At 39.6% G+C, this 27,606-nt stretch overlaps 1 protein-coding gene across 6 annotated transcripts in view; it reads left to right on the top strand.

The window, feature by feature from the left end:
* BNC2 (basonuclin 2) overlaps nt 1-27,606 on the top strand; it is a 584,547-nt gene that overhangs the window by 542,923 nt on the left and 14,018 nt on the right. For 3 of the 6 annotated variants that reach the window (XM_053298992.1, XM_053298991.1, XM_053298994.1), the window contains one exon: nt 6,074-8,040. In XM_053298992.1, coding sequence (XP_053154967.1) covers nt 6,074-8,040 — 1,967 coding nt within the window. Of the gene's footprint in view, nt 1-6,073; nt 8,041-17,698; nt 17,892-23,842; nt 23,887-27,606 lie in introns of all 6 variants that reach the window. The other 3 variants (XR_008316774.1, XM_053298995.1, XM_053298993.1) reach the window with 2 other exon arrangements.

The raw sequence follows: 27,606 nt of genomic DNA, 5'->3' as shown, positions 1-27,606 counted from the left end.
TCCCAGAATTATAATTTTTTAAAGGATAAACGGTTTTTTGTTTTAACCTTTTTATTAATTTCAGCCTCTGTATAATTATCTTTCACTCAACATACAGACATGGATGCATGTATGCATACATTTACCTTCAGTTAGCTATGCCAAGAAGTAAATTAGAGAGATAAAAATAGACCTGCAAATAGAGATAGATCTATAGTAATTATCAGTTGGCTAAGAGTAGTGTAGTTTATAGAATATTTTCAATTCTTCATTAAGAAAAAAAAATCAAATCTACAATTATTTTAGAACAGACATTCAGGGTTGAAGATGTTGCTTGGAAAATGTGCTGGTCTCTTAAATAAGTTGTAAAAGCTTTCGTGTTATATCAAAAAGTTGATTTATGAAGCAGAAACCCTCAGGAAATCATATTTCCCAGTTTCTCATCCTTGTCCACAGGACAACCCCACTCTCCCAATTAAATTTCTGAAAATTGCACTGAATCTTGGTGTAAGAGGTCTTACTTTCTAACCCTATTTGTATTGTCTGGTGATGATCAACTTGGGCTCATCACCTGTTCTTAGATGACCCACGTGTTAGGACAAAATGTATCCTCACACATCTTGGCATATCTCATTCTAACCTATAGGTCAGCAAAAATCAGAAGATGAATGCAGGATGATTAACTTTGACACTGTCTCACTGACCTAATAATAAATATACTATTGGTGTGGATCCAGAAATATTTGTCTGTACAGCTATGTACAGGGGAAAATGTGTGTTTAAACTGAGGGAAAGAATCATTTAAGGTTATAAATCTTGTACTGTTGGAAGTTAATCGTACATGGCTTAGAGATTTTCAAAGAGTCCTCCTCTTCTGAAAGCAGAAGGGAACCACCAGTATTTAGAAATCAAGACCAAAGAAACAGAAGCATTCATTTAACACTGCAGACATATGGCACGCTGGTCTTACGGACTTTTTCAGAGCTGACATTCCCTGACTTTCTTATGTGCATTGTCACCAGAGAATTGTTTTATTAAGTAATGAATTAATGGAAATAATATGAATTGGAACCTTTTGTAATGAAAATTGTAAATGTTGATAAAATTTAATGGCATCAGGGGGAAGATCATGGGTGAAAGAAGAAACCAGTTACATGTCAGAAGCGATGTGAACCTCAAGCCAAGTATTACAATACACCAAGGAATACAAAGCTAGTTTATACCATAGTCCAAAGGGATGTTTGTCTTTGTTTCTTATAACTTTTTAATCTTAAAATTATATTCCTATTCCCCCTTATCTAGTTCTGAATTATAACACATTGCCAGTTTTTATACAGCTAATGCTATGTGAATATTGAGCTCTGATTATAACACCACATTTTTGCTGTACCATACAAAATATACCAAGTCTAGTAGTAAAAAAAAGATTCAACCAGTGAAGAACCAAAACAACAAAAAGTAGTTTCCTCATTTACAGATTTAAAAATTAAGATCATCTTCATTTCTAATATATATCGGAAGCTCTAATACATCTGATACATTTTTTTTAACAAACAATATTCCGTGTTTTATTTGGACAAGCCTTTTAAAAAAACCATATAGCATGAACCACATGCCAAAATATTTTTAAACAACTGGCGGGTATTTACTGAAGCTTGCACATTTATTCTCAATTAACCTTTAGCATATTATGATTCCTTTGAAACAGGTGCAGCAGGTTATGGCAAATAGAATAGATGTTTAAGAACTAGAGTAAACTTAGAATTGTTGCCCAGCTGAACATATATCCATATATGTTATGGATATACACATTAATTATATATAGAACCAGAACACAGCCAGATATAAATTCAGCTGTCAATGTGTAGCCGACATGGGGAGTAAATGTTGCAATCCTATGCACATTTATTTGTTTGTTTGTTTAGCATATTTACATTCTGCCTAAAAGCTGCATCTCTGGGTGGTATACAACAAAAACAATAAAAACTAAACATAATTTAAAATGATTACAACAGTAAAATAATTTAAAACCCAACATTAAAAACTAGTAAAACTATAATTCTAATTAAAAGTCTAAGTGAACAAATGTGTCTTAACTGCCTTTTTAAAAGATGCCAGAGATGGGGAGGCTCTTATTTCAATAGGGAGCGCATTCCAAAGCCCTGGCGCAGCAACAGAGAAGACTGGTCCCCAAGTAGCCACTAGATGAGCTGATGGCAACCACAGATGAACCTTTCCAGATGATCTCAGCAGGCGATGGGGCTGATAGCAAAGAAGACATTTTCTTAAATACTCAGGGCCTAAGCTTTTTAGGGCTTTATAGATAATAACCAGCACCTTTTATTTTTGCCTGGAAACTTATTGGCAGCCAGTGTTGCTCTTTTAGCACAGGAGTAATATGGTCTCTCCGAGATGTCCCAGAGACCAACCTGACTGCTGCATTCTGTACTAATTGAAGTTTCTGGACTACGTACAAAGGCAGTCCCACATAGAGTGCATTGCAGTAGTCCAGTCTGGAAGTTACAAGCATATGTAGCACCATTCTGAGGTCATTCACCTCAAAAAACAGATGCTGCTGGGATATCAGACAAAGCTGATAGAAAGCACCTCTGGCCACCACCACAATCTGGGACACAAGGGAGAGGTACGGATCCAGAAGCACTCCCAGACTGCGTACCTGTTCCTTTTGGGAGAATGTGACCCCACCCAGAACCGGCAGATCAAAATTGTCTACCGAGTTATGACCCTGCCCTATAAGTACCTGAGATTGAACTCAGTGGGACTTATTTAGTAGGCATACATAGGACAGGACTGCACAACCATGGCTTGCCCAAGATGCCTGGTGAATTCTTATAGAAAGAAGTAGCCAGAAGACTCCTGTGCACTATCAAACTCAAAGGGCTCATTCATTCTGAGCCTGGCTTGTGTTGAAAAATAGTTTTTCCCCTGACTCTGGGAATCAGAAGTTAGGGGTGTGCATGGAACTGGACCCTAACCAGGCCGGGCCAGTTCGGTCTGGCACCTCTCACCCCCCTCCCCGGTCCAGTCCGAGGGTGGGGGTTCACAAACTTTTTTAAAAATTAAAAATGTAAACTTACTCCCTCTGAGGGTGTTCTCTGAGGCAGTGGCGGGGTCCGCGTAGGTTCCCCCCTCCACTGCTAGCCTCCTTTTGGTCCAAAACCGGCCTATTCGGCTGTTGAAGAAGAGCCCAATGTCAATTAGCCCAATTAACTATTCACTGCATTGTTTGTCCACTACTGGAGTTTTCAGTGAGATGTTCAAAGACTAATAACCAAAATAAAACAAAACCCATATTTTTTAGATAGAAAAGCACATAGCTGATCCTTGATTCAAACACTTGGCTTCAAAGACAAACACACTCCCCCCCAAAACCCTCTAAAAGTATGTAAAATTGACACACTCTCCAACCACTTACATAGGAGAAATTTTAAACTTTGGTATGTCTCCCATTATTGCACCAGGCTTCACTAGATTTTCACATCTGATAATACTTCTTACCTACATATTGTATTCCAAATTTCAGGACAATTCAGTAAATAGGGGAGGAATTCTGAGTGCTAAAATGCGAAAAATGTCAGGCAAATGTACATAGGAAAAGAGCCCCTTTGTGGTCTCACCTTAAATACAGAGGCACTACTGCAGAATTTCATTGAAGTATGAAGGCTGATTCCAGCAATCCCCCCCCCCCGCGCGCTCCATGAGGGAATATCTCTGGGGCAACACACATGAAAAACATTACAAAGGAATGCAGATGTGGGTTTTACATTCTGGCTTAGAGTTCTTCACATGTATGCCTTCAGAAAAGGTTGGGGCATGGTTGGATGTGGGTGAGGGGAGACATGAGGTCAGCATAAACCCTGGAATAAACAAACACCTTTTTAATACTGTTACTTGTACGTAAATTGATTTCAACAGAACTTCCTTCCAAATACATTTTCTTACAACAACCCCAAACATGCCTGTCCCAGACAGGATTTTAAATCTTTTTGTCATGCCATGAAATATGTAGAGTATAATAATGTTCCATCCAGTCCAGAGTTCTCTTTCCAAACCTAAGCCAGCCTCTAGGAAGTTTACAAAAGAGGGATGGGAGCAACAGCTCTGCATCTGGGCTGTGCAAACACTCAGCTTTTTAAGAGTTCTGTTATATTTCCCAGCACTCCCTGAGCACCTTGCTGTGCACCTTTATCACTTGGGCTTTCCGCAGCTCTGAATTCCCCAGTGCTGTGCACAGGCCCACTTTGTGCAAGTGTAAGCAGTGGGAGGAGCTGCCTCCCCCTGGCACCAGGAACAATGTACAGATTATTAGACTCCAATGCTTCAGAGCCAAATCTTTGCACAGCCCTATTATACTGCCTCAGGAAGTCCCATCTGAGATCATAACTGGCAGCTGTGGACAGGCCTGAATGGGCATCTGCTGGACTTTTTCCGAGCCGGGGGTGGGGGGCAAAGGCAGCAATCCCATACCCACTTACCTGAAAATAAGCCCCAGTGAATTCAATGGGGCTGATTCTATCCTGGGGAACGACAACTGTCACCCACTCCCCGATGCCCATGTAGATCTGTCTTCTATAACCTGGTCATAGGCAGCTTTTACGAAAAAGCCACCAAAGCTACTGCACACCACCAAATTTTGTGGTAGCAAGTTCACACTGTAAGTGACTGATGCACTATGTGGACATGTACTTCCTTTTGTTACTTGAGGAATCAGAAAATGTCTTCATATTTATGCACTGATCATTCTACTTCTACTAATTCCTATTTGTTTGTGGGAGCAGGGGTTGTATGTTTGCTAGAGAGTAAAAGTTGTGAATCTGTGTTTTTTTTAAAGCTCTGCTTAGAGAGAAAGAAAAGAGAAATAAGCTTGAACTTGAGGGGCATCTCTGCAAAAGCCATTAAGCCATTCAGTTCTTGGTGCTCAGGGAAAGGCTTGCTAGTGAATTTCAGAGGAGGCAACATGGATGGCATTAGTCTAACTAGAAATGTTGCCAGTGAAATGATGTATTTATTATGTAAACATCCTAATTTTTTTAGCAGTACATGCAGCAGTGGATAGCCTGACATTACAGTGCAGAATTTTTAAGTCCTACCTCGAGGCAAATCTCATACTTACTAGCAAAAATGAAAGTGTGAAATGCTTTTTAATGTATATTTAACAACAGATAGTCTGATGATTACTGATGTGTATTCTCTCTGGACTTCTGCCTTGCTATCAGAAGACAGTGTTCAGAGACAACATTTGTACACATTTATGCTATCTATAACTATCACATGTTTACTTTAAACAATATTTGCAACTGTCATTTATTAAAAAATGGCAGAAAGCCATATTATTCTAAGTCTAAACAAACTCAGATTACAGAATAACAGTCAATTGCCTATAACACAGCGGTTCCATTAATCAAAACAGTGGGTTATGTTAAGTCTTTTGATGTGAGTTAGTATTAATTTCAGTTTTAAATATTGCTCTAGAAAAAAGAGAAGTAAAATAAAGTATATCTTAATATTTTATGTAGCTTTTTTAATTTCCACCTCAGTCAGTTCCGATTTCTAAGAGTGCATTTTATTTTATTTAAAAAAAACAAATCTTTATAGTTTCATTCAATTGGATTTATCTAAGTAATACATCCTACTAAATTTATTTATTTAAATATGTCCTGTAGAGGCACCCTGTAATAAGGATTAAGGTGCTGTCTTCTGCATTGGCAGTGTGGTTCTCAGCAAGAATTCATGTCTCATTCTAATGAATGTTAAGCAGCTGCACAGTACATAGATCTGTGTTGGTAAAGTGAAGGTATTTTAGATCACAAAGCCCCAACAGTCTACGTTTTGGCTTGCTTTGACATTATTAAACTGATCTGTTTCTTTGACTCTAATTACTGCATTTGCATGGCAGCAAACTTTGCTTTGTGAGTTGACTTCTATCAGTACAGTGTGTGCATGTAGTTTTCTGAGCTTAGCATTTGATGAGCAGTCAGCACAGCGCTTTCAATCGAAGTCAATAATTATGCAGAATCAATAAGGTTTTCTTCTTTTGTGTTTGTCTTTGTTGTTTCTTTGATATGGCCTCTAGGATGCTGCAGGCAAAGTGCTGGACCGCTGGGCCATCATGTCCAGGGAAGAAGAGATTATTACCCTTCAGCAGTTTCTGAGGTTTGGAGAAACCAAATCCATTGTGGAGCTGATGGCAATTCAAGAAAAAGAAGGGCAGGCTGTGGCTGTGCCATCTTCAAAGATGGACTCAGATATAAGGACTTTTATTGAAAGCAATAATCGAACAAGGAGTCCAAGTCTCCTCGCTCACCTGGAGAACAGCAACCCTTCCAGCATTCATCATTTTGAAAACATCCCCAACAGCCTAGCATTCCTGCTTCCATTTCAGTACATAAATCCAGTGTCTGCTCCACTGCTGGGCTTGCCTCCAAATGGTCTCCTGCTGGAACAGCCAACACTGAGACTGCGTGAACCAAGTCTTTCGACACAGAATGAATATAATGAAAGTAGCGAATCTGAAGTTTCCCCAGCTCCTTTCAAGAATGAGCAGACAGCAAGCAGGAATGCCTTGACCAGCATCACAAATGTGGAGCCCAAATCTGAGCCAGCTTCTGTGTCCCCAGTTCAGACATCTACCCCTGTCAATGATTTAGCCAAACCTGAACATCCCAAAAGCTCTTTCAGAATGCATAGAATTAGGAGGATGGGATCAGCATCACGGAAAGGAAGAGTTTTCTGCAATGCATGTGGCAAAACCTTTTATGACAAAGGTACTCTCAAAATCCACTACAATGCAGTCCATCTTAAGATAAAGCATAGGTGTACTATTGAAGGTTGTAACATGGTCTTCAGTTCTCTTAGAAGTCGTAACCGTCATAGTGCTAATCCCAATCCCCGACTTCATATGCCCATGCTAAGGAACAATCGAGACAAGGATCTGATCCGTGCTACTTCTGGTGCTGCCACCCCTGTTATAGCAAGTACAAAGTCCAACCTAACGTTAACAAGTCCCGGTCGACCTCCAATGGGTTTTACCACTCCCCCACTAGATCCTGTGCTACAAAATCCTCTACCTAGCCAACTTGTATTCCCAGCTTTAAAGACTGTCCAACCTGTTCCTCCTTTTTACAGAAGCTTGCTTGCACCTAGTGAGATGGTGAGTCCACCAACTTCATTACCTACCAGTCCTTTAATGCCAGCAGCTGGTACAGTAGACCAGCCTCCCGCTCCACCTTCAGAATCAACAGTACCTGCAGTGATGATGCCCACCCATGAGGCAAATGCTGATCTTGCCCCAAAGAAAAAACCAAGAAAGTCAAGCATGCCTGTGAAAATAGAGAAGGAAATTATTGACACCGCTGATGAGTTTGATGATGATGAAGATGACGAGGTTAATGACAACAGAAGTGTGGTTAATGATGGTGGCCATGACAATCACTGCCATTCTCAGGAAGAAATGAGCCCAGGATTGTCTGTGAAAGACTTCTCAAAAAATGGGAGAAACAGGTGCATATCTAGGACAGAGCTAAGAAGAACAGATAGCATGACATCAGAAGAGCACGAGAGAGACTATGAAAATGAATCAGAATCATCCGAACCAAAATTGTGTGAGGAGTCCATGGAAGGGGATGAACACATGATGCATGAAAGACACAACAAATCTTTAATGAATCACCACAGGCCAGATGAGAACCACAGTGAAGCTTCCCACCAGGATGAAGTTAAGATCAAGGAAGAATTTACAGATCCTACGTATGAGATGTTTTACATGAGCCAATATGGACTTTACAATGGAGGTAGTGCCAGTATGGCTGCACTCCATGAAAGCTTCACTTCAACCTTCAACTATAACAGTCCCCAGAAATTCTCCCCAGAGAGTGATTTGTGCTCAAGCCCAGACCCCAAGATCTGCTATGTGTGCAAGAAGAGTTTCAAAAGTTCCTACAGTGTGAAGCTCCACTATAGAAATGTTCATTTAAAAGAGATGCATGTCTGCACAGTGGCTGGCTGCAACGCTGCCTTCCCCTCACGTAGAAGCAGAGACAGGTCAGTAAATACTGTGTTTATTAACTGGTGTTCTAAAACTTTGGTGTTAAGTTATCTGAGCAAGTCAAATTTAGGTTTTATGTAGAATAGCACAAGGTACGCACATGCATGGCATCCATATTCCCATTATATGAAAAGTTGTTCATTAGTTTCATTAGTTTAGTTTTTCATTGTTTCCAGATATCTAGAATACTATACAAGCATTGCCTTATGTAATGGTAATGGATATCTTGGTAATAGATTCCATTAGTACATCTGAGGGTTTTCTATGTGCTTGCAGAACATAAAATGGAACCTTCATTAAATTTCTCTATATCTAGATTCCCAAATGTACATAGGACTCCCTTCTTCAAATGAATATGTAAATTTTTAGATAACCCATACACATACATGAGAACAATGTTGTCATGTAAAATATAGATATAGAATATATAAAGTGGATAAAAATGATGAGTTTTAAAACATTTTTAAATAAGATTTTTATTTAAATCATTGTATTTGGTTTTTAAAACACGTAAATGCAATACTAAGTTATTTTAAAATTAACATGGTTAAAATTAAATCTCATCATACACTCTCTTATTAATGAATTAATGGCTCTCTCTCACATATTGAATTACATACCAATCAGACATGCAGGGGTGTAGCTATAACTGAGAGGAAGGGTTCAAATAACCCGGGGGGCCCAGATCCGGAGGGCACCCAAATGCAGCCCTGCCCTATTTTCTTGATTATCTCCCTCACTCTGAGGAGCCACTAGGCAGAGGAGTGAACACTGGCCCCTCTCCTCTAGCTACGCCCCTGCAGACATGGGCATTCATTTCCGTTTAGTTTCATGAAAAATTCTCTAGTATGCCCAGCACTGCCCACTAACTACCAGCTCTTGCTTCTGGACATTTCTGGGCTTTTAGTTTCTGTTTATAAGCAGACAAAAGTCACATGTGCAAAGACAGATTGGATAGTAGGACTCTTTTGTGGTGAGCCTGGGCCAAGGCAGATCCATTACATACAAAACCAAGTATTATGTACTATTTCCTAAATTAGTTGAAATCAAGATATCTTAAAAAAGGACAAGAATACTCTCCAAGACATTATAAATGCTTTACTGAGTTGTAAATTTACATGTTTTAGTAATCAGGTTTTCACCAGTGCTTAAGAAATATGTGAAGAACTATCAGTCGGAAAGTTGATTTATCAAAGTCATTCATTTTGTGATTTAAATCAATGATTTAAATTCTATCATGATTCTGTTAAATCAATGATTTAAATTCCCTTGATTTAAATCAGTGATTTAAATTCCCTTGATTTAAATCAATACACCCTGAGGATATCTAAACGTTCCATATGGGTTCTGTTACATTCAGTTTCTTCTTTACTCATTTTCCAAGTTAAGAAAAGCTCTTATTTAAATTTATGGAAAATTGTATGTTAACCCCCACTTACCAATTTCAAATACATGTTAGAACAGATGGTGACCACTGATACTGTTTTGAACTGTTTAATGTAGGGACTGTTAAGGATCCTCTTATGACTTGAAATGCATGATAGTATTGGTGAAATGCACCATTAGAGCCCTGGACAAGCCCAGCTGAGATGAACACAGGGAAGTACAGCAGCAGTGCTTGGTGGATAGTTATACATGAAGCTGTTTTTTGTTCTTTGCATGTGCTCTTCCCATTTGCTAAGATGAGCTTTGTGCACACAGATAAAGGGAGATGAAGCTTCCACATATTTTTTAAATTAATAATGGCCTCTTCTGCCGGGCACTCAGATGATATCACACAGCAGTTATGCTACATCAGTTCTGAAATAGTTTAGTTTAAACAGAAGCAGCTGGCCCTAAACATTTTCATTGTTTTTAAAAGCGTCCTTTTTTTAAAAATTCCAAAAGGAAAATGTAATGTAGATGGAATTTGCCAAGGTGGGTCAGTGGCAGGCTAACACATTTATTCCATATTTGTGAATTCTTTTATTTTAATCAACATATCTTTTTCCCCATTGATAACATTTAAAATAATTTGCAAGTTTGGGACCATGTTAGGAGAAAAGAGATATCGATTCAGTGCTACTGTTGGGCTTAATCCCTTGACTCCCACCATTACACAGTAAAATTCAAAAGAAGGAAAGGCAGCCACTCTGTCACACAGAATTGGGCTGCAACCAGTTCCTAGAGCATTCTCAGTTGAAATGACCCCAGTGAGCCTCACAGTGTCTGTTCTTAATTGGCAGGGGTGTTAAAGAGATTTTAGTAAACCACTCAAAATGGGGGACAAATCATGTAGTTCAACCTGAATCTGACCCACAGCCCCGTTATACTTAGGACTGCAATTCTATGCATACTTACCTGGAAGTAAATCCTATTGAACTCAATGGGACTTACTTCTAAGTAGACATGCATGGGATTGAACTGTAGAGCATTTTTGCACATTACATTTTTAATGTAAACCACAGACTGTACAAAATACAAAGTATGAATATTACAAAGAGGAGTTTGAAAACATGTTATCATAGAGGGACTTTTGTAAGGAAGATGAGTGTACACTTAGGAACATAGGAAGCTGCCATATATTGAGTCAGACCATAGGTCCATCTAGCTCAGTATTGTTTACACAGACTGACAGTGGCTTCTCCGAGGTTGTGGGCAGGAATCTCTCTCAGTCCTAACTTGGAGATGCCAGGGAGGGAACTTGGAGCCTTCTGCTCTTCCCAGAGTGGCTCCATCTCCTAAGGGGACTATCTTACAATGCTCACACAACAAGTCTCCCATTCATATGCAACCAGGGTGGACCCTGCTTAGCTAAAGGGACAAGTCATGCTTGCTACCACAAGACCAGCTCTCCTCTCTTATGTCAAACTTGGTTTGTTTCTATCTCTTAATGTGTGAAAGGACCCTTAGCTTTAAGCTCATAGCATGATCCTAACCGTGGCCAAGATCCAAAGAACTGTAGACCTAGTTTCTTAAACAACAAATCTCCATTGGAGGATATTGCATGGGCAATCTATTAGTGAAACTGAGTAGAATTACAAAATTACAGTTTCTGATATGCCATGGGGATCTGCTGTTCAAATAACACAATCAAAATTTCACCTAGTGCAAGCACATGAGCCTAAGCTCTTCTGTGGATCCTGGTGCACATTTACTTGTAAGAAAGCTGCTATGAATTCTGTGAAACTTGTTATTAGGCAAATAAGCATGCTTAAGTTAATGCTGCAGTCCTGATTTCACTGAGGGCAGAGGGATTAACTTGATTTAAATACTCCTTTGGTTTATCTGGGTTGCCAATCTTATTGTTTGAGCAATGTAAACCTGCTGTCTAGTAATCTGCCTTCTGAAGGTCTGTTAATCTCATTTTGGCTCAATGTTTCTGGAAAGGTTCATGTGGGCAAGTCACACTACCGCACTGGGCTTGGAGTCAGATTCTGTGCACATAAAGGTTTCCTGCTCAAGTCAGGAAAAAAGGGGGCAAAAGCTATGATATGTTTGTTGAAGCATATTATCAAAAAGGAGAACTTACTGGTCCAATTTGTTGTGTGTTTATTGCAGAATATTTATCCTCCCAAATCTTTGGAGGATATATTTTAATTGGAAAACAAAATTGGATGAACATGATATAATATTATCATAATATTCATAAACTGACAGTAACATATTTATGATATTGTCCAAAAATAGAAGCAACAAGAATTCATTAACGGAATTTTAGCTAGTGTATTGATAACTACTATTATCAGTAGATAATACTGTACCACTTTTCAACAAAGGTTCTCAAAGCAGTTTACACAGATAAATAAATATATGAGAAAGGTGGTTCTCTGACCCCAAAGGGCTCACAATTTAAAGAGAAACACAAGTAGGCACTAGCAACAACCACTGAAGGGATGCTGTGCTGGGCTTAATATGGCCAGTTGCTTTCCCCCTGCTCAATATAAGGAAATTACCACTTTAAAAGGTGCCAGTAACAAAGCAAAACAACACATTTGAGGTACATTGGCTTCTTAAACATTATTTATATCTAGGTATCATTCTAAAATGGAACATAGCTTATTTTCTCAGCCCCAGTAAAGTACAAAGGGAGTTTGTCTTCTTAATTCTTTCCCTTAGTAGAAAATAATGGAACAAGTAAACTGCAATTCCACTTCTGCAGGAGTCTGTGAACTCCAGAAATGAAAGCCCCAGAAATGAATTCATGGGGTGCATTGGAAGGTCTGAAACAGTATTTAGGTTTTTGAAATGCACCCTAGAAATATTAGCTTTGCATGGTGCTCCAGATTTCTGTTGTCTGCTCTGTGACCACAGAATCTTTGCAGGTGGTTTTGTGAAACTTCTAGTAACTTTTGTAAACTCTTGAGCAGGAAGTAACAAGAGATCATAATTTCTACCCAGCCTGTTAGTTATCTAGTGCTGAGCTTGGCTGGGAGGACAACTATGACAGGAAAATGAGTATGAGGAAAGAAAGGTGTGAAAGAATTAGGCATTGGCTTGCAGCTGCTTGCAAAGTCAAATGTTTTGGAAGTATTCACATACTAGTGAATACATTTGAGATTCTGTCCTAAATGTTATGTTAGTCGTTTATATTGACATTATGCCAGTCGCTATTTCTGGATGGTAGTGTAAACCTTCAAGGTAAAATCATAGGCTGATAGGCTTTTTCTGTAATGTAAAGGTTTTTAGTTGACCTTCTGTAGAGATTGTTTCATACATGAAATCTTACAAAGGAATACCATTAGATGTACAGTATAATCCTTCAGGTAGCAAAGAAGACCTTGAAGATATAAACTAATGTATAGTGCCTTATTGACTTTCCTGCCAAATAAGTTGAGGACTAATATGGAGAGAAGTACTTATTTAAGTCACCTTAATGGGCTGTTAACTTTAGAACCCAATTATAGCAATTTCAGCACTAATTGCTGTACCAAAAATGTGAAACATCCAACCTAGTGTGCACAGGAAGGATGTCACATTTTAACACCATATTTAAGACATCATTTGATTGAGCACCGCTTTTGAAATAATAATGAGTATTCTTTTAGCTACCAAGTAAATACATAGGTTTTTGAAGGGTCATATAAACTATTTTATTGCAACACTTGTCATGTTGCAAGAAAATGAAATAGAAGTTCTTTTTATGGCTTTTTAAAGGATTGTTGAAAAATTAAATATTTTGATAATATAAGAGAGACTTCATTTTTATATATTGATGAATACAGGAACAACCGATTCATTTGGAATTGTACATTCAAATTCCCATTAGTCTAGATATGGGACCTTTCCACATACTTTGATATCTCTCTTAACAGTCCTTGTGAAGAATTATATTGCTTGAGTCATAGAGGCAAGGAAACCCTTTGCCAGCAATGTATGGAATGGAATGGAATGGATTCTTCCCAAAACTATACTATCTATACCTTGATCATGAATAAATAATTTCCATGGACTCTTCCATTCCTGCAATATATTTGTTTGCCTTCCCAGTCTTCCTTTTTAGATTTTTCTGTATTTTTCTGGTATCAAAAGGTAGCAAAAACCTATGTTGGGAATTAGCAGCAGCTAATTCAGTCAACTGAAGACCACAGATCAAACCTAGGAAAAATGAAAGGAGAGAAGTAGGATAACCTTTCTTGGCCCTTAGAAGTGTGTTTATTGAAGATCACAGAACAAGTAGCTGAAATGGGGAGGAGATGCAGTTCGATAGGTGAGAGAGAAGCGAAGATAGCCTTCCTATCTTTTGTCTTTAAGATGGCACAACATTTAAAATTATATCTGTAATTACTTATCTTGCACACTGGCTATTCATATGTCCCAGCTCCCCATACAGATCAGGAGATCTTGTCCATGTCACCACAGACTGGTTTTTAAAAGTCCAGCCTTGTTATCAGTCAAGCACTATGAATTCTGTTATCTTAGAAGACCTTGATAATTTAAAGAAGCCCCACACAATTCATGACTCACTAAGCTATACACAGCTCAGCAAGCACATATGGCAACCTACAAGGGGCACAATAAATGTTGTTCAGCTGCCTGCCTAGAACTTCAGGTTGTCAAGGATCTGGAGGGCCACATGGCTAATGGACTGCATTTGGCTTGATGGGTGACAAGTTATTCAAGGCTTCTTCAAAACAAACAGCACCAAGACCTTTAAAATTGAATGGTCTTGGTATCAAGAGGCTGACCCTAAGACATCCTTAATCAGTCTGTGGTGGCATAGATAGAATCACTCAATCCATATGGTGAACCAAAGCTTTCACAGGCATGTTTCAAGGTGAAAGAAACTTACTCTCTCCTTTTTTTTATCAGTCTAAGACATGCTAATAAGTTAATATCCATTTTCTGTCACTATCAGCAATTGGCAATGTAAATCTCTCTTGTTACTTTGGGCTCGATTAGGGCACTACATACATGTTACTTCCCTTTTCATTTCCTAAATTTATGTAAAATAGATGCACTTTCAGCATAACTGTTAACTGCTCTAAGTTACAAAGAAAGGAACTTGATGCTTTTCCTTCCTCTGAGTAAAGGATGCTAATTGTTAAAGTTTGTCTTTAAATTTTCGCAGAACGAAAAGCATGTGTGTTTGTCTGCAAGGTGGGAAAGGTGATTCAGCCCCATGAATAAATTTAAAAACAAAATAATATTTGCTCAAGGTGACTTATAAATAAATATGAGGCAACTATTGGTGCCAAGTGTGATTCTGCCATTAGGTTTCTAGTTAAATCAGTCCAGATTTAAACTTGTAAACTCCTTGATTTGTATAGAGAAAGACATCTGTATTTGGTTTATTAAAACCTGCTGATGTTTCCAGAACTAAATTTGTGTGTAGACAGGCCTCTGGGTAGTTATATCAAGAAAGCGGAAACATATACTACTTGCTCATCTAGTTACCTGACTTCCAGCCCTGTACAGGTGTGCTTGAATAAATTAACATCAAATACCTTTGATGAGCCACTGCATACATTATCAACAAAGGTGAAGATGTGAAAACATGCTACCTGCCTCCTGTTATCACCTCTTCAGCACAACAGCAACCATCTTCCCCCCACTTTCCAAACATCCCGCTATGTTTGGAAACTTGCAAAGCTAACTTTTTTAGACTGTTTTTTCAAGAAATGTACGCGATTTTGGGAGCCCACAGCTGCAAGACAGAAGTTACTTCACACTTGTTAATGGTACCTTTTGGCATATGTGTAATTAGCTATGACTTAACATTCTGTAGATAGAAGTATATAGTATTTAAAGTCTTTAGCTCTTTGGGTAATAATTTAATCAAACAAATAAAAAAGTAAGTACTATGTTTCCTTCTTTAAAAATCCAGCTCTAGAGACACTTTCTCTGGTGCTTTCATTAACAGCCATTAAACTAGTTATCAGACACTGCTTTGCAAACCTAGAAACCAATTTCTTGCCTTGGCAAAGCAATTATACAATAGCCAATATCTTCTTTTTCTTTAATAATAATTTTACTCCACCCTCAGCTAATTTTGTTACTATCTTCAGGAACAATGCAGAAGTAAGTTCACCTGTAATATTCTGGCCCCACATTTTTTAGCCCTGCTGATTTTGTTTTTAAATTAGTGTTGGTTTGAAAGTGGTTAGGGATTCCACTTTCCTAACATTCTTGGGAAAATGGGATGTTGTGTTAGACTCTCAAAAGTACCAGGGGCAGGAGCTAGAGTAACTTAGTATGACAAACTAGCGCCATTGAAATAAATGATACAAGTCAGTAATTGCTAACTTAAGTCCTAATACTATCAGTGGGATTTTGCCATGGATAATGCACTCTGGATCCTACCCCAGAACTTTACAGTGTCTGGCAAAAGATAAATGGACCATACAGCTCTTTATACAGCTCTTTACCCAATGACTTTGGCAAATGCTTCTTCCTATTTGACAAAGGAGAATTTTGTTGAACAAGATCACTTCTAAATCTGCTGTTGTCACCCTTGAAAGCTCTCTTGCTCACATAGTAACCCATTTGCAAACAATTTTCGAGTAACATTCTTGTTTGTAACCAACACCATTAACTGTATTTAAAAGTGTCCGATAAGATATAAAACACTATCACTTTAAACCCAACTGATAGTCTTCGGGGGGGGGGGCAGAATCAGAGCTTTTAAGTTGTCCAAAATCAATTGTCTTCACAAAGGTATGCAGGGAAATAATGAACTTGATAGAAGAGCTGATTGTTCAGTACTTGTTTTCAGTGTTAGAATAGTATCTAAATTCACAACTAGATGTGATTTAACCGTAACCAGGCAATTTTAAAACAATGCAACCCTGTCAAATAAATTGATATTGCAGGAAAGTTAAACTAAAGCATGGAGTTAATTGCTTTTCTAAGAGTTGCAGGTACCTTTCTTGAGACATAATGAAGACCATACATGCTGATGTAGAAGAAAGAAAGAAATGGGTGTTTCAAAGGAAAAAAAGAGAAGTTTTTGCTAGGTCTAAATATATGCTATCCCATAAAGATTGGGACAGTCAGCAAAGATAAGAGACAGATTAAAAGCTCTTGTTAAGCAAAGCCAGGCATGAAGGAAATCTTTACCAGAATTCATATGTTTCATGCTCATTATTACAGATGAGAATTATCTGTATGACTGAACCATATGGCCATTATGTAATTTTTCCAGAAGTAGCTCTCAAGAAGTGCCATCTTTTTGATTTTGAGCTCTGCAGTTGCATCAGTCCTATTTCCCCCCAGAAAATTAGCAGTTTAAGACCAGCTATGTCAGCTATTAGAAACTCAATATTTAGCTGGCAAGTCACAATTTAGTGGAGTTAGCATCCTTTTAGGGCAGGATTATTGAATAGAACCATAATATCTCTAGAACGAGTCTGTAGTAAGAGTAGAGGATAGGCTGTTGACATATCAATGATGTTACACAGGGGTTCCCAACAGGAGTTACTATTACCCATAGGGGTACTTGAAGGACTCCCAGGGGGTACTCAGAGCCCTCCTGGATCCCCATGTTGCAGCTGTGCTATTTGTTCCCCATCTGAGGATTGCCAGCTTGAAACCAGTATGTCCTCAGCAATGTGTCTGCTGCAGAAGAGGAGGGAGGAGCGTGGTGACCCTCCTCCTCTGCTCCGGATTGACTGGTTACATGAAGCTCAGTATACCCCTACAGCTTCCGAAAATTAGCACTGAGTACTCCCATTGAAATTGGAAGAGAGCCGGTGAGGTGTAGTGGTAAGAGTGCCGGACTAGGACCAGGGAGACCCGAGTTCAAATCCCCATTTAGACATGATACTTTCTGGGTGACTCTGGGCCAGTCACTTCTCTCTCAGCCTAACCTACTTCACAGGGTTGATGTGAGGAGAAACTTAAGTATGTAGTACACCGGTCTGGGCTCCTTGGAGGAAGAGCAGGATAGAAAATGAAATAAATAAATGGGAGAAGTCTACTTGTCCCATTGATTTCAATAAGACTGCTTATAAGTACTTTAGTGGAGATGTAAACCAGTGATTGGAGTAGTCTGTCTCTTAACTGTAATATTTTAATTTGTGTGTGTATACACACATATACTAAATGGGGTACCTGAGCTGAAGGTTTGCAATAGAAGGAGTGCACTTGTTAAAAGGTTGGGAACCCCTGACGTAATAAAATCCTGGTACTCACTGAGTGTAAAGTTCTAGCTCCTATGGTTACAGCTCCTCTCAGTTTGTGTTTAGCAAAAAGGTGCAATCAAAACCTTGGATGCCCTGCAGAACAAAGACAGTTTTGTAGTGATGACTGTGTCCCAGGAAAGCCTAACTCAAGAGAAGGAGGAGGCAGTCTGCCTATTGGAACATGGAGACTCAACGTGTGGTCTTCCTTTTCTCCTGAAGTAGGCCACAAAGATCTGCCAGTTCAGGTTAGTTAGCTCTGTGTAGTGTTGTAACTTCTCTTCCCCATTCCTTTTGAAACCCATGCCCTTACCCCTTTGATAAAATAAACCACCTTTTGATTTTGTAACTGTGGGTCTGTGTTTGGTGTGTCTAATCCCAAGCTCCCCATAGCCCAGATGTTTAAGGAATGCTGTTGTAAAAAGGGGGTGGCCCTAGGGCTAGCCATCCTACCCCTGTAAGGAGGGCTCTTACAGGTGGGCGTTCTCCATAAGGTTGGAAGCCAACTCCTTTTCTCTGGAAACAGAAACTTACAGATAAACACTCTTAGTTACCAACTTCTATTTTCAATAGCAGAAGTTTGCTATTAAAGAAAACTAAGCATTATTTTAAAAGCCCCTGTTTTATTATGAAGTAATTTAACTATTTTAATTTACATTAACAAATTATACATTAACCAATTAAGATCATTTGTGAGGAGAGGCAAACAAAATTTTAAAACAACTTTCTGTTTTCAAAAACTAGTAGTGTCATAAAAACTTAGTCCCTAGACTTTATTGCAAATATACATGTAATTCTGCAAAGGAGGAAGGATGGAGGACAGGTTGAGATTCACTGAGGGGAAATGTTGCATTAAGTCGCTTGGATTCATAATCTTTCCAAATGTTAACCTCCATGTCAAATGCATGCCAATTTAAAATAAGAATAACAAATTCATGATAAAAATAATAATAATAATAATATCAAAATATGGGTAGCCTTAACTTCAATACTTTATCAAGCTTGTTACTTTATTATCTTCTCTCCAGTTCAGTACTTTTATCTCATTTACTTTATTTGCTGTGTAAAATCCTTGAGACAATTTTGGTAGGAAATATAAAAACACATTTAATTTCTGTCCTTTGCACCTTAATATTGTTAATATTGACAGCATCTGGTCGTATTTTATAACATAGAGAATAAGGGAAATTATCACATCTTCGTCTAGATCAGTTATCTAGGCCCTTGATATATGACAAAGATCCCATAGCTATCACACAATGAGGTATCAAAATTTCATGAGAAAAGGAGTCAGGTGTTAGGAAAGAGGACAGCATCTCCTCACTGGGGAGCCTCTGAGGTCTGAAAGACAGATATGGAAGCCACACTAATTCTACAGCCTTTTTAGCCTATTCCGTCACAAAGGGGGCACAGCTGGGTCACTCGGCTCACTAGTAATTGTGTTTTACAGACTTCTAAAGCAATTGGCTCAGTCAGTCCCAATTCAATAAAAGTGGAGAGCGAGAGCACTTTTGTTCTATTTTTTTACTTGAAATTATTTCATTCAGCAGTCTGTCTTTTTTATTACCAGGACTTGACATTAGCACTCCAAGCTATATTAGCATCCATTTCAGCAGTTCAGTAATGGTATTAAAAAAACACTTAACTTCAACGGTGAATGGTTGTATGACAGTGCCATAAAAATCCACATTAAAAAAAACTTATGTATTTGTCCCTGCAATTCTCCCCCCCCCCCACTTGTTTAACTGCTTCAAAACTGTGCTGTCATTTACAAAGGCTTTTGCCCTAAGGGAAGCCTGAGACGGTGTTATGAAGGTACCCCTCACTCCCCCACCACCAAAAGCCAAGAATGGGGGAGAAATCAGAGCACTTTAAAAGGGGGGGGGGAAGAGCCCCAATATGTGCTGTTTAGGAACTAGAGAAAGAGAACTCTCCATTTGCCATGTTTGTTCCAAAGCACAGTGATGTCAGTTGCCTTTTGGGTTCAATCGTAATTAAAAAGGAAGCCAACCAAGAAAGGACTAATAAACACAAAATACTTGAGGTAAAAGTCTTTGGCACCTTGAGCTTTTGTGGGACTTATTTTGAACCCATCGCTCTCTTCATACTTGGAAAGAGACCTTAAGTACCTTGGCAATGCATGGTGCTCATAAATGACAACATTAGGTTCTAAATTTTGATTAAACATTCTGTAATTAATCAGTGGTAGATACGAAGCAGTTGTTGGGGTCCAGAGCTGCAAAATGCTTGAGACATAAAACATTACAAAGTAATTAGAGTGTGCTCTTTCACAAGAGAAAGGATTGCCTTCAATAAAGAGGTAAATGATAGCATCATGTTTATTGTGGACGTAGGCAGCCAGTGCAATATGATAAACTGCAGGAGAAACACATATCAGTAATCATCTGCATTATTAGTGTCATTAATCATAATTCTAAAAATATGACAGCAGCCGCCAACTTTTGACCAATTTTCCTTCTGCCTGTTGGCCGTTATAACTTCACTAATAGACTGCAGAGCTCCTGTGTGTGTGGCAGTTTTGCATTGAGAATGGAAGGTTAATTATATTTCAGCTGCTGATTCCTTCTCTCCTTGGAAAAGCCTTAGCACTTTGACAATCCCAGGAGCTCACGGCTGTTAAACCAGTAAAACTACTTTATTGAAATTTTCTTTGTTGGTCAGGAGTGAGTAGATGTTTCAAATGAGATATAAGCGCCAGGCTGGGACAGTTGCTAACAGTTCTTGCTCCAAAGTAATCCTTGGAAGGCAAGCTGAATTCATACTTCTCTCTTTGCTTGGTCCCAGTGGACAGGTAAAAAAAATACTCTCGGAATTTAATAACCAATAGCAATAGTAGGTATGGAACAATTTCATAGGATTCTAGCACTGAAGGCTGGAGCTGATATAGATAAATTGCTGGTGCTAATCAGCAGTTGAAGCATAGCTAGACAATTAATAAAATATATGAGGAAAAACGATGTGAACAAGTCTGTGAGTGTGTGTGCTTATGTATGTGAGTAGGAGAGACAGACAGACATATATATTCAACATAGCATTGTACATTATGGGCAGATTCCAGACTAAATTAGTCATAACTAAGTCCCATTGAGACAGATGGGACTTAGTTATGACTAGCTTGTCTTATCGATTTCAGCAGTGCTTTCTACCAAAGAAATGAACTAATTAAAAAACAAACAAGGGATTGAATAAATTGTGACTTATAATCTTGAGAATTAGATCCGAGGTTTTGCCCCATCACGATTACATAAATTGGTAGTTATACTCTTTGACAACATGACTTTGATTCAAGAACTTTAATTCAAATCTCTTCTTTAATATTAAAGCTACTCAAAATGTAGGGCAAAATCATGATCCTCAACTAATAAATAGCCAATAGTGAAATACAAATTAATTCATATTAGAATGACAGTTTCAAGAGCATTCCCCAATGCCTTAATTTCAACACTAATCTAAAGGGTTTATTTCTAACCAGATACGTTACTTGCCAAACATAACAGTTCATATTTTTGTATCACCTCAAAAGCTTTTTAGTGGAACCAGTTTACACATTTAGATATGTCTTGTGAACAGTCAAGTGGATGCATGCACATGTCAATTAGCCCTCATTCAACAGCTTCCTTTTAGAGTTCTACATCTATCCATACTTGTGATTCAAAGTGCCTTCCATTATAAAATCTCTGTCAACCAGTTAGACATCATAAATATATATAAAGTTAGAAGTTTATATCTATGCTGACATCCCAAACTAGCGCTGCTTTACTAGTTCAGTGAACAAAGTTGCATGCACACAATATGTTTGCTTAGCTGCATGGATGCTCATAGTTGCACAGTCATTTGCACTTTCGTTGTGCTTGCTCAAGCACTGCGCTTGCACAAGGTTAGCAGAACAGAAGCTGACATCCAGACTAGCACAATGAGAGAAGTTGCACAAAGTTGTAGTGCTCCACAGTGTTGTACAACCACTAGTGGGAGACTAGTGAGACATATACAAGGTTGTATATGTCACACTGCTGCTTAGAGTAATTTATTGGAACTAGCTAGCGCCACATGTTTGTACAAATGCAGCATTAGTCTGGATGTCAGCCAGTGTCACTAGGTAGTGCAGATGCACCTTGTTTTTGTGCCAGTGTGCAGATACGCAAAGGGACTTACACCACACTGATCCAAAGTATCCATCCAGCATCCAGCATGATAACTACTACTGTTGAGCCTCTTGTATTGCTGTGGCTGTACAGATGCTGTCAGCACTGACTCATTCCATGCCACAACACTTCTTAGAAAGGATTTTTTGAGCCTTCTGCTTTCATGCTGCCACTTTGGAAGGGGAGAAAGGGTACGTTCAGGCATGACTTGGGATTTGCACTAGGCCACAAGTTCTTTGGGGGCAACATGCCAGTGGCAAAGCCAGTACAACATCATCACAAAGCTTGTTATGCCACTGTGCAGGTGAGTGGGCCAAATTAAATATTTAGGATTTGGAGATTTAGGCTTTGAAATTATAGAGCACAGTTACAGAGACTCCTGAACCGTACTGGATGCTACTTGAATGTTCTGGTAAGAAAAAGAAGCATAACGCTGGGATCAAACATTTCATTTTTAAAATCACTTTCATTTCAAAATACCTTTCAAGCAATAAATCCCAGCAAATTGGTATTCATTAGGAAGGAATTTTGTCTTTCATGGATGGCCTACACAAGGCCCATAAAAACCACTGAGGCTGTGTTCCACAGGTATGTCTGAAGTATACTGGCTCTTGTGTGCGGATAGGCTAAAAATATCCTAGATAGTGGTGAGGACCTGAACGTTCCAATCTACCAGGTCTATGAAGATGGCCTAATTAAGTCACAAGATTTTGTCCCCTATTATACATCAATAATGTTTGAGAAATATCCTTAGCTGTTTTTCACAAGTCTTGGTTAGTCTTTTTGTTTAAATTTGCTTGGCCAGTTTTGAACATTAAACCAGAGTCCTGACTCCATCCCCCACCCCACCTAATGAGATGGTTTGCATCCAGGCAGCTGGTAAAGTGTGAGGTTGAAGTGTTGCAATACGACTTACACCATTCCTGAGTAACTCTGGCAACTACACCAGTGGTTATGCTTCTCATTTGTAATGTCTTTTGATCTTTAATGAACAACAATAGTAATCTATTAAGAGTGTGCCTTGACCTTGATGCTTTTGAGTACATGCAGCTGTTGGAAAAATGTAATTCTGTTCACACCGTAAGAGCCATCTCACTTAACACCTCAACAGGTATGTACTGAATTACCAAGTATTTCAAGAGTGCAGAACTCTCAGGTTTTATTTTTACAAAGAACTGCATGAGCAGAAGACACAACAGACAGATAATCCTATGCTAAAATCAGAGGATCCATTCGCTCAGGTGGACTGAGCACAGCCTGCCCAAATGCCTTATCGATATTAATGTTTGTGCACATTTTGCAGTGATAAGAAATTGTCTCCTTTTACTCCAGTGCTGCGTTTTGTATGCAAACAGCTTGGTCGCCGCGCCAACAACCCAATAATTCTCCCTAACATCTTCCGAGTTACAACATTTATAAAGTTGCAAAGTGGAGTAAACAAACCATCTGTTTGGCTTTACCATATATGTCATGCTCTCTTATTAGCATATTACGATTCATTTAGTAAACAAATTTGGTGATTTTGTTCATGTCAGAGAGAGCTTGAAGATGATTAACATTCCTGGGACAGGCACATTAATACATTGCTTCCTCTGCAAAGTTAAGTGGCTTCTCAGGAGAATCACCCCTTGTTGACAAGATGAGACTGTCAATTTTGTTTGCCTGCCACATTAGGGGCCGTAAGGGGATGGTAGGCTCCGAGAATGAGGAGCAGCGTAGGCAGCATCATTCACTGCGAATTGAGAAAAGAAGTCTAATTCTGATAAATGGTCGACCCCAATACATCCTACCTGTTATTACAACAGACGTGCTGTATCTGTGCAGTAAATTAGTTAAACCCCTAAAGAGTTTGGTGAGAGCTTATCTTCAAGTGAATAATTTGAGTGGAGAGGGAGCTGTCTTCGTGACCAGTGTGAATGATTTGTTTCATATTGAAAGGGATTGTAATGACTGGGTTCCACGTCTTTAATTTGCAAGAATTTGCTTGTCCTTTATTTCCTGCATTTAATAAGCACTTCTTTACTTTTTTTTAATAGGTGCTGAACTGTATTTTACCTTTTGGATTTTCTTCCTATAAAAGGTTAATATTTTCTCAGATTCTATGCAATTCATAAAAGCTTCAGAAACTAATGTTGCTGTAGTAAAATTTTCCGCATTTCACTGGGCAGCATAGTACTCTGCAGCCACTGTTCTGAAATGTTAGCAATGAAAGAAACTCCTATTAAGCGTCATGGAAAAATCAGATGCTGTGCACAGCAAAAGAAGAAGATATACATATTGTTCAGATGTTTAGGAGACTGGCTTGGATGGCTTTTTTCAATGCAGAAAAAAGACAGGATAAAAAAAGCAACTGTGGCACTGGGAAAAGAAGGCTAGGAAATGAGAAAAATAATGTATTTACCAGTTTCAGAGTAAAATTAGCCCACACAGCTTACCTTCTCATTATGCCTTCAAAGAAAATGAGGGGAAAGCAATGGTTACTTTTATATCTGCATGATTATATTTAAACAGATCGGATGGCATCCAGACTAAGTTAATCATCTTCATGGCCATAGTCATAAGGGAGTTGTGGTGGTCCCTCCAGGTCCTTTTCTCCGTTTTCAGCATTCATGCAAAATAATGTACATCTCTAGCCCTCCTTGTAGAAATATAAGGAACAGCATGTAGGCAGTATTCCACCCAACTGCTCACTAAAAAGTAAACATGCTCCAATCTTCTAGTGTACTTTCCAAAGACTGTAATGGAAAGGTAGTGGGGGGTAACTGATAAGCATCGGGGCCTTATTAATGACATGTTATAGAATGTAATGTTATTAATGTTGAATTGAATGTATTGCATAACTTTAAATATAATAGGTTACTTGTGCTTGCTGTTCTGCAGGGATTCACCACTCCCTTAAATCCCATTCTACAAAATGCACAGCAGTAGGCCTTGCTCTCTGAAACATAGGTGTTTCCTGCTCACTGCTGTGCACACCAAAGTACCATTGAGCTGAATGGGTTTTATTTATTGTAACTGCACAGAGGATCCTAGTCTTGGCTTATGCATCTTCCCTCTGGCTAAGTTTTGCTTTGTTTCAGATCAAAGTAAGCACACAAGCAGAAACAATGCAAAGAAAAAAATTACTACATGTTTTCTTTTTCTTGGGTCGGGGGAGGAATGCCATTGTTTTTATACAAAGGTTTAGACAGACCCATAAACTGCTTCCAGTAATTCTTAGACTGAACTTCATCCCTGTGGAACTCAACTCTCATTCATTTGCAACAAAGAGAATGGCATATTTTGGAAGCGAAGAAAGGTCGTATTAGCACAGTGCTGCCCTCAGCTATAGATATATACCTAGAAAAGGCAAACCTATTCTCTAAAGCAAGGATTCTCAATGTTGGGTCCCCAGATGTTATTGAACTTCAACTCCCATAATCTCCAACCAAAGGCCACTGGGGCTGGGGATTATGGGAGTTGAAGTCTAATAACATCTAGGGACCCAACATTGAGAATCCCTGCTCTAAAGGACTTTAACAATATATATGGAGTAATAGTGCCCCATAAATTGACAAAGATTTGGGAGAGGACTCTGTTGAGATGTTCTCACAGCATATTTGCTTATGTTGTACCTGTTATAATAAAATCCATCACTGTTTCTTTCTCTGGAGACAATCTACATTTTGACTCAATGAAGAAAGGCTTCAAGTGTTACAATAAATGTGAGTGCATTGCCTTGCACAGTCTCTGTTCACATTTCTGTTAGGGAAGTGCACGGAATACTTTGACAACATCCCAGGGGGCAGGGAATGGTGCCTTTAAAAGGAGACAGGCAGGTCTTACCTGCCCCTCCATCACAGCACTCTCCTAAGCAAAACTGCTCTGTGAAAGTGACAGCCCTTGCACTGGCTCCTTTAAAGCGCTGTGGCAATGGGATGCTGCTCCCAGCTTCCCTCACGTGGCGTTGGCATGCAAATGGTGTTGATGCACAAGGGATGCTGGGAGCAGCAACCTCTCGCTGCGGTGCAGTGCTTTAAAGGAGCCAGCAATACAGGCTGCCGCTTTCATGGAGCAATTTTGCTTAGAAGAACGCCACAATGCGGTGGGGCGGCGGAGGCTTGAGGGAGGGGCAGGTAAGACCTGCCTGCCTCCTTTTAAAGGCACCCCTCACCATGCGCCAAAACGTTTTGGCTGCAGGGAGCCAAATTGTTCCAGTGCCTCTTCATAGAGGCGCCGAAACGATTTGGGCTCATCCCTAATTTCTGTATGATCACATTTTCATACTTCCGGCTTTAAAAGGGACTTAGACAAATTCATGGAGGACAGGTCTATCAGTGGCTACTAGTCTTGATGACAGGCAGGATGCCTCTGAATACCAATTGCAGGGGAACAACAGCAGGAGATAGGGCTTGCGTTCTCCTCTTGCCTGTGGGCTTCCCAGAGGCATCTGATGGGCCACTGTGGGAAACAGGGTTCTGGACTAGATGGACCTTTGACCTTTGTTACTAAGAACAGCAGGGCTGTTCTTCGTAACATGTAACCCCTTAGCGATTGAGATCTCCAATCTCCCTTGGTTGGGCAAGGTGATTGAGAGGGTGGTGGCCGACCAGCTCCAGGCAGTCTTGGAGAAAACTGATTATCTAGACCCATTTCAAACTGGCTTTAGAGCTGGCTATGGGGTTAAGACAGCCTTGGTCGGCCTGATGGATGACCTTTACCAGGGAATCAACAGAGGGAGTGTGATTCTGCTGGTTCTTCTAGATCTCTTGGCGGCGTTCGATACCATTGACCATGGTATCCTTCTGGATCGCCTGGGGGAGTTGGGGATAGGGGGCACTGCCTTGCAGTGGTTCCATTCCTATGTCTCGGGTAGATTCCAGATAGTGGAGCTTGGTGACAGTTGCTCCTCCAACAGGAGTGTTATATGGAGTCCCTAAGGGCTCCATTCTGTCACCAATGCTTTTTAACATCTACATGAAACGGCTGGGTGAGGTCATCAGGAGGTTTGGTGCTGGGTGTTATCAGTATGCTGATGACACCCAAATCTACTTCTCCTTTTCATCTTCAGGAAATGGCACTCATTCTCTAAACGCCTGCCTACAGGGAGAACAAATTGAAGCTGAATCCAAGCAAGACAGAGGTGCTCGTTGTGGGGGTTTAGAATCTGAGGGGTGAGTTAGATCTTCCTGTGCTGGATGGGGTTACACTCCCCCAGAAGGAGCAGGTGCACAGCTTGAGAGTACTCACCCTGGTATCTCAGGTGGAGGCCATGGCCAGGAGTGCTTTCTATCAGCTTCGGCTGATTCGACAGCTGCGCCCATTCCTTGAAGAGGATGACCTCAAAACAGTGGTGCATCAGCTAGTAACCTCTGGGCTTGACTATTGCAATGCACTCTACATGGGGCTGCCTTTGTACGTAGTCCTGAAACTTCAGTTAGTTCAGAATGCGGCAGCCAGATTGGTCTTTGGGGCAACCCGGAGAGACCATATTATGCCTGTTTTGAAATGGTTACACTGGCTGCCGATATGTTTCCGGGCAAAATACAAAGTGCTGGTTATTACCTTTAAAGTCCTGAACGGCTTGGGTCCGAGATATCTTAGAGAGTGCCTTCTTTTACATTATCCCCACCACACATTAAGGTCATCTGAGGCAGTCTGTCTCCAGTTACCACCAATTCGTTTGGCGGTGACTCAGAGGCGGGCCTTCTCTGTAGCTGCTCCTGGGCTGTGGAATGCACTCCCAGCAGAAATTCGCAATCTTAATTCTTTACTGACCTTCGAGAGAGCCCTTAAAACCCATCTGTTTGGCCTGGCCTTT

Source organism: Hemicordylus capensis, chromosome 2, assembly GCF_027244095.1.
Source record: "Hemicordylus capensis ecotype Gifberg chromosome 2, rHemCap1.1.pri, whole genome shotgun sequence".
Classification (NCBI taxonomy): domain Eukaryota; kingdom Metazoa; phylum Chordata; class Lepidosauria; order Squamata; family Cordylidae; genus Hemicordylus; species Hemicordylus capensis.
Note: the sequence above shows the minus strand (reverse complement) of the source record. Positions and strands in the feature narration are given on the sequence as shown.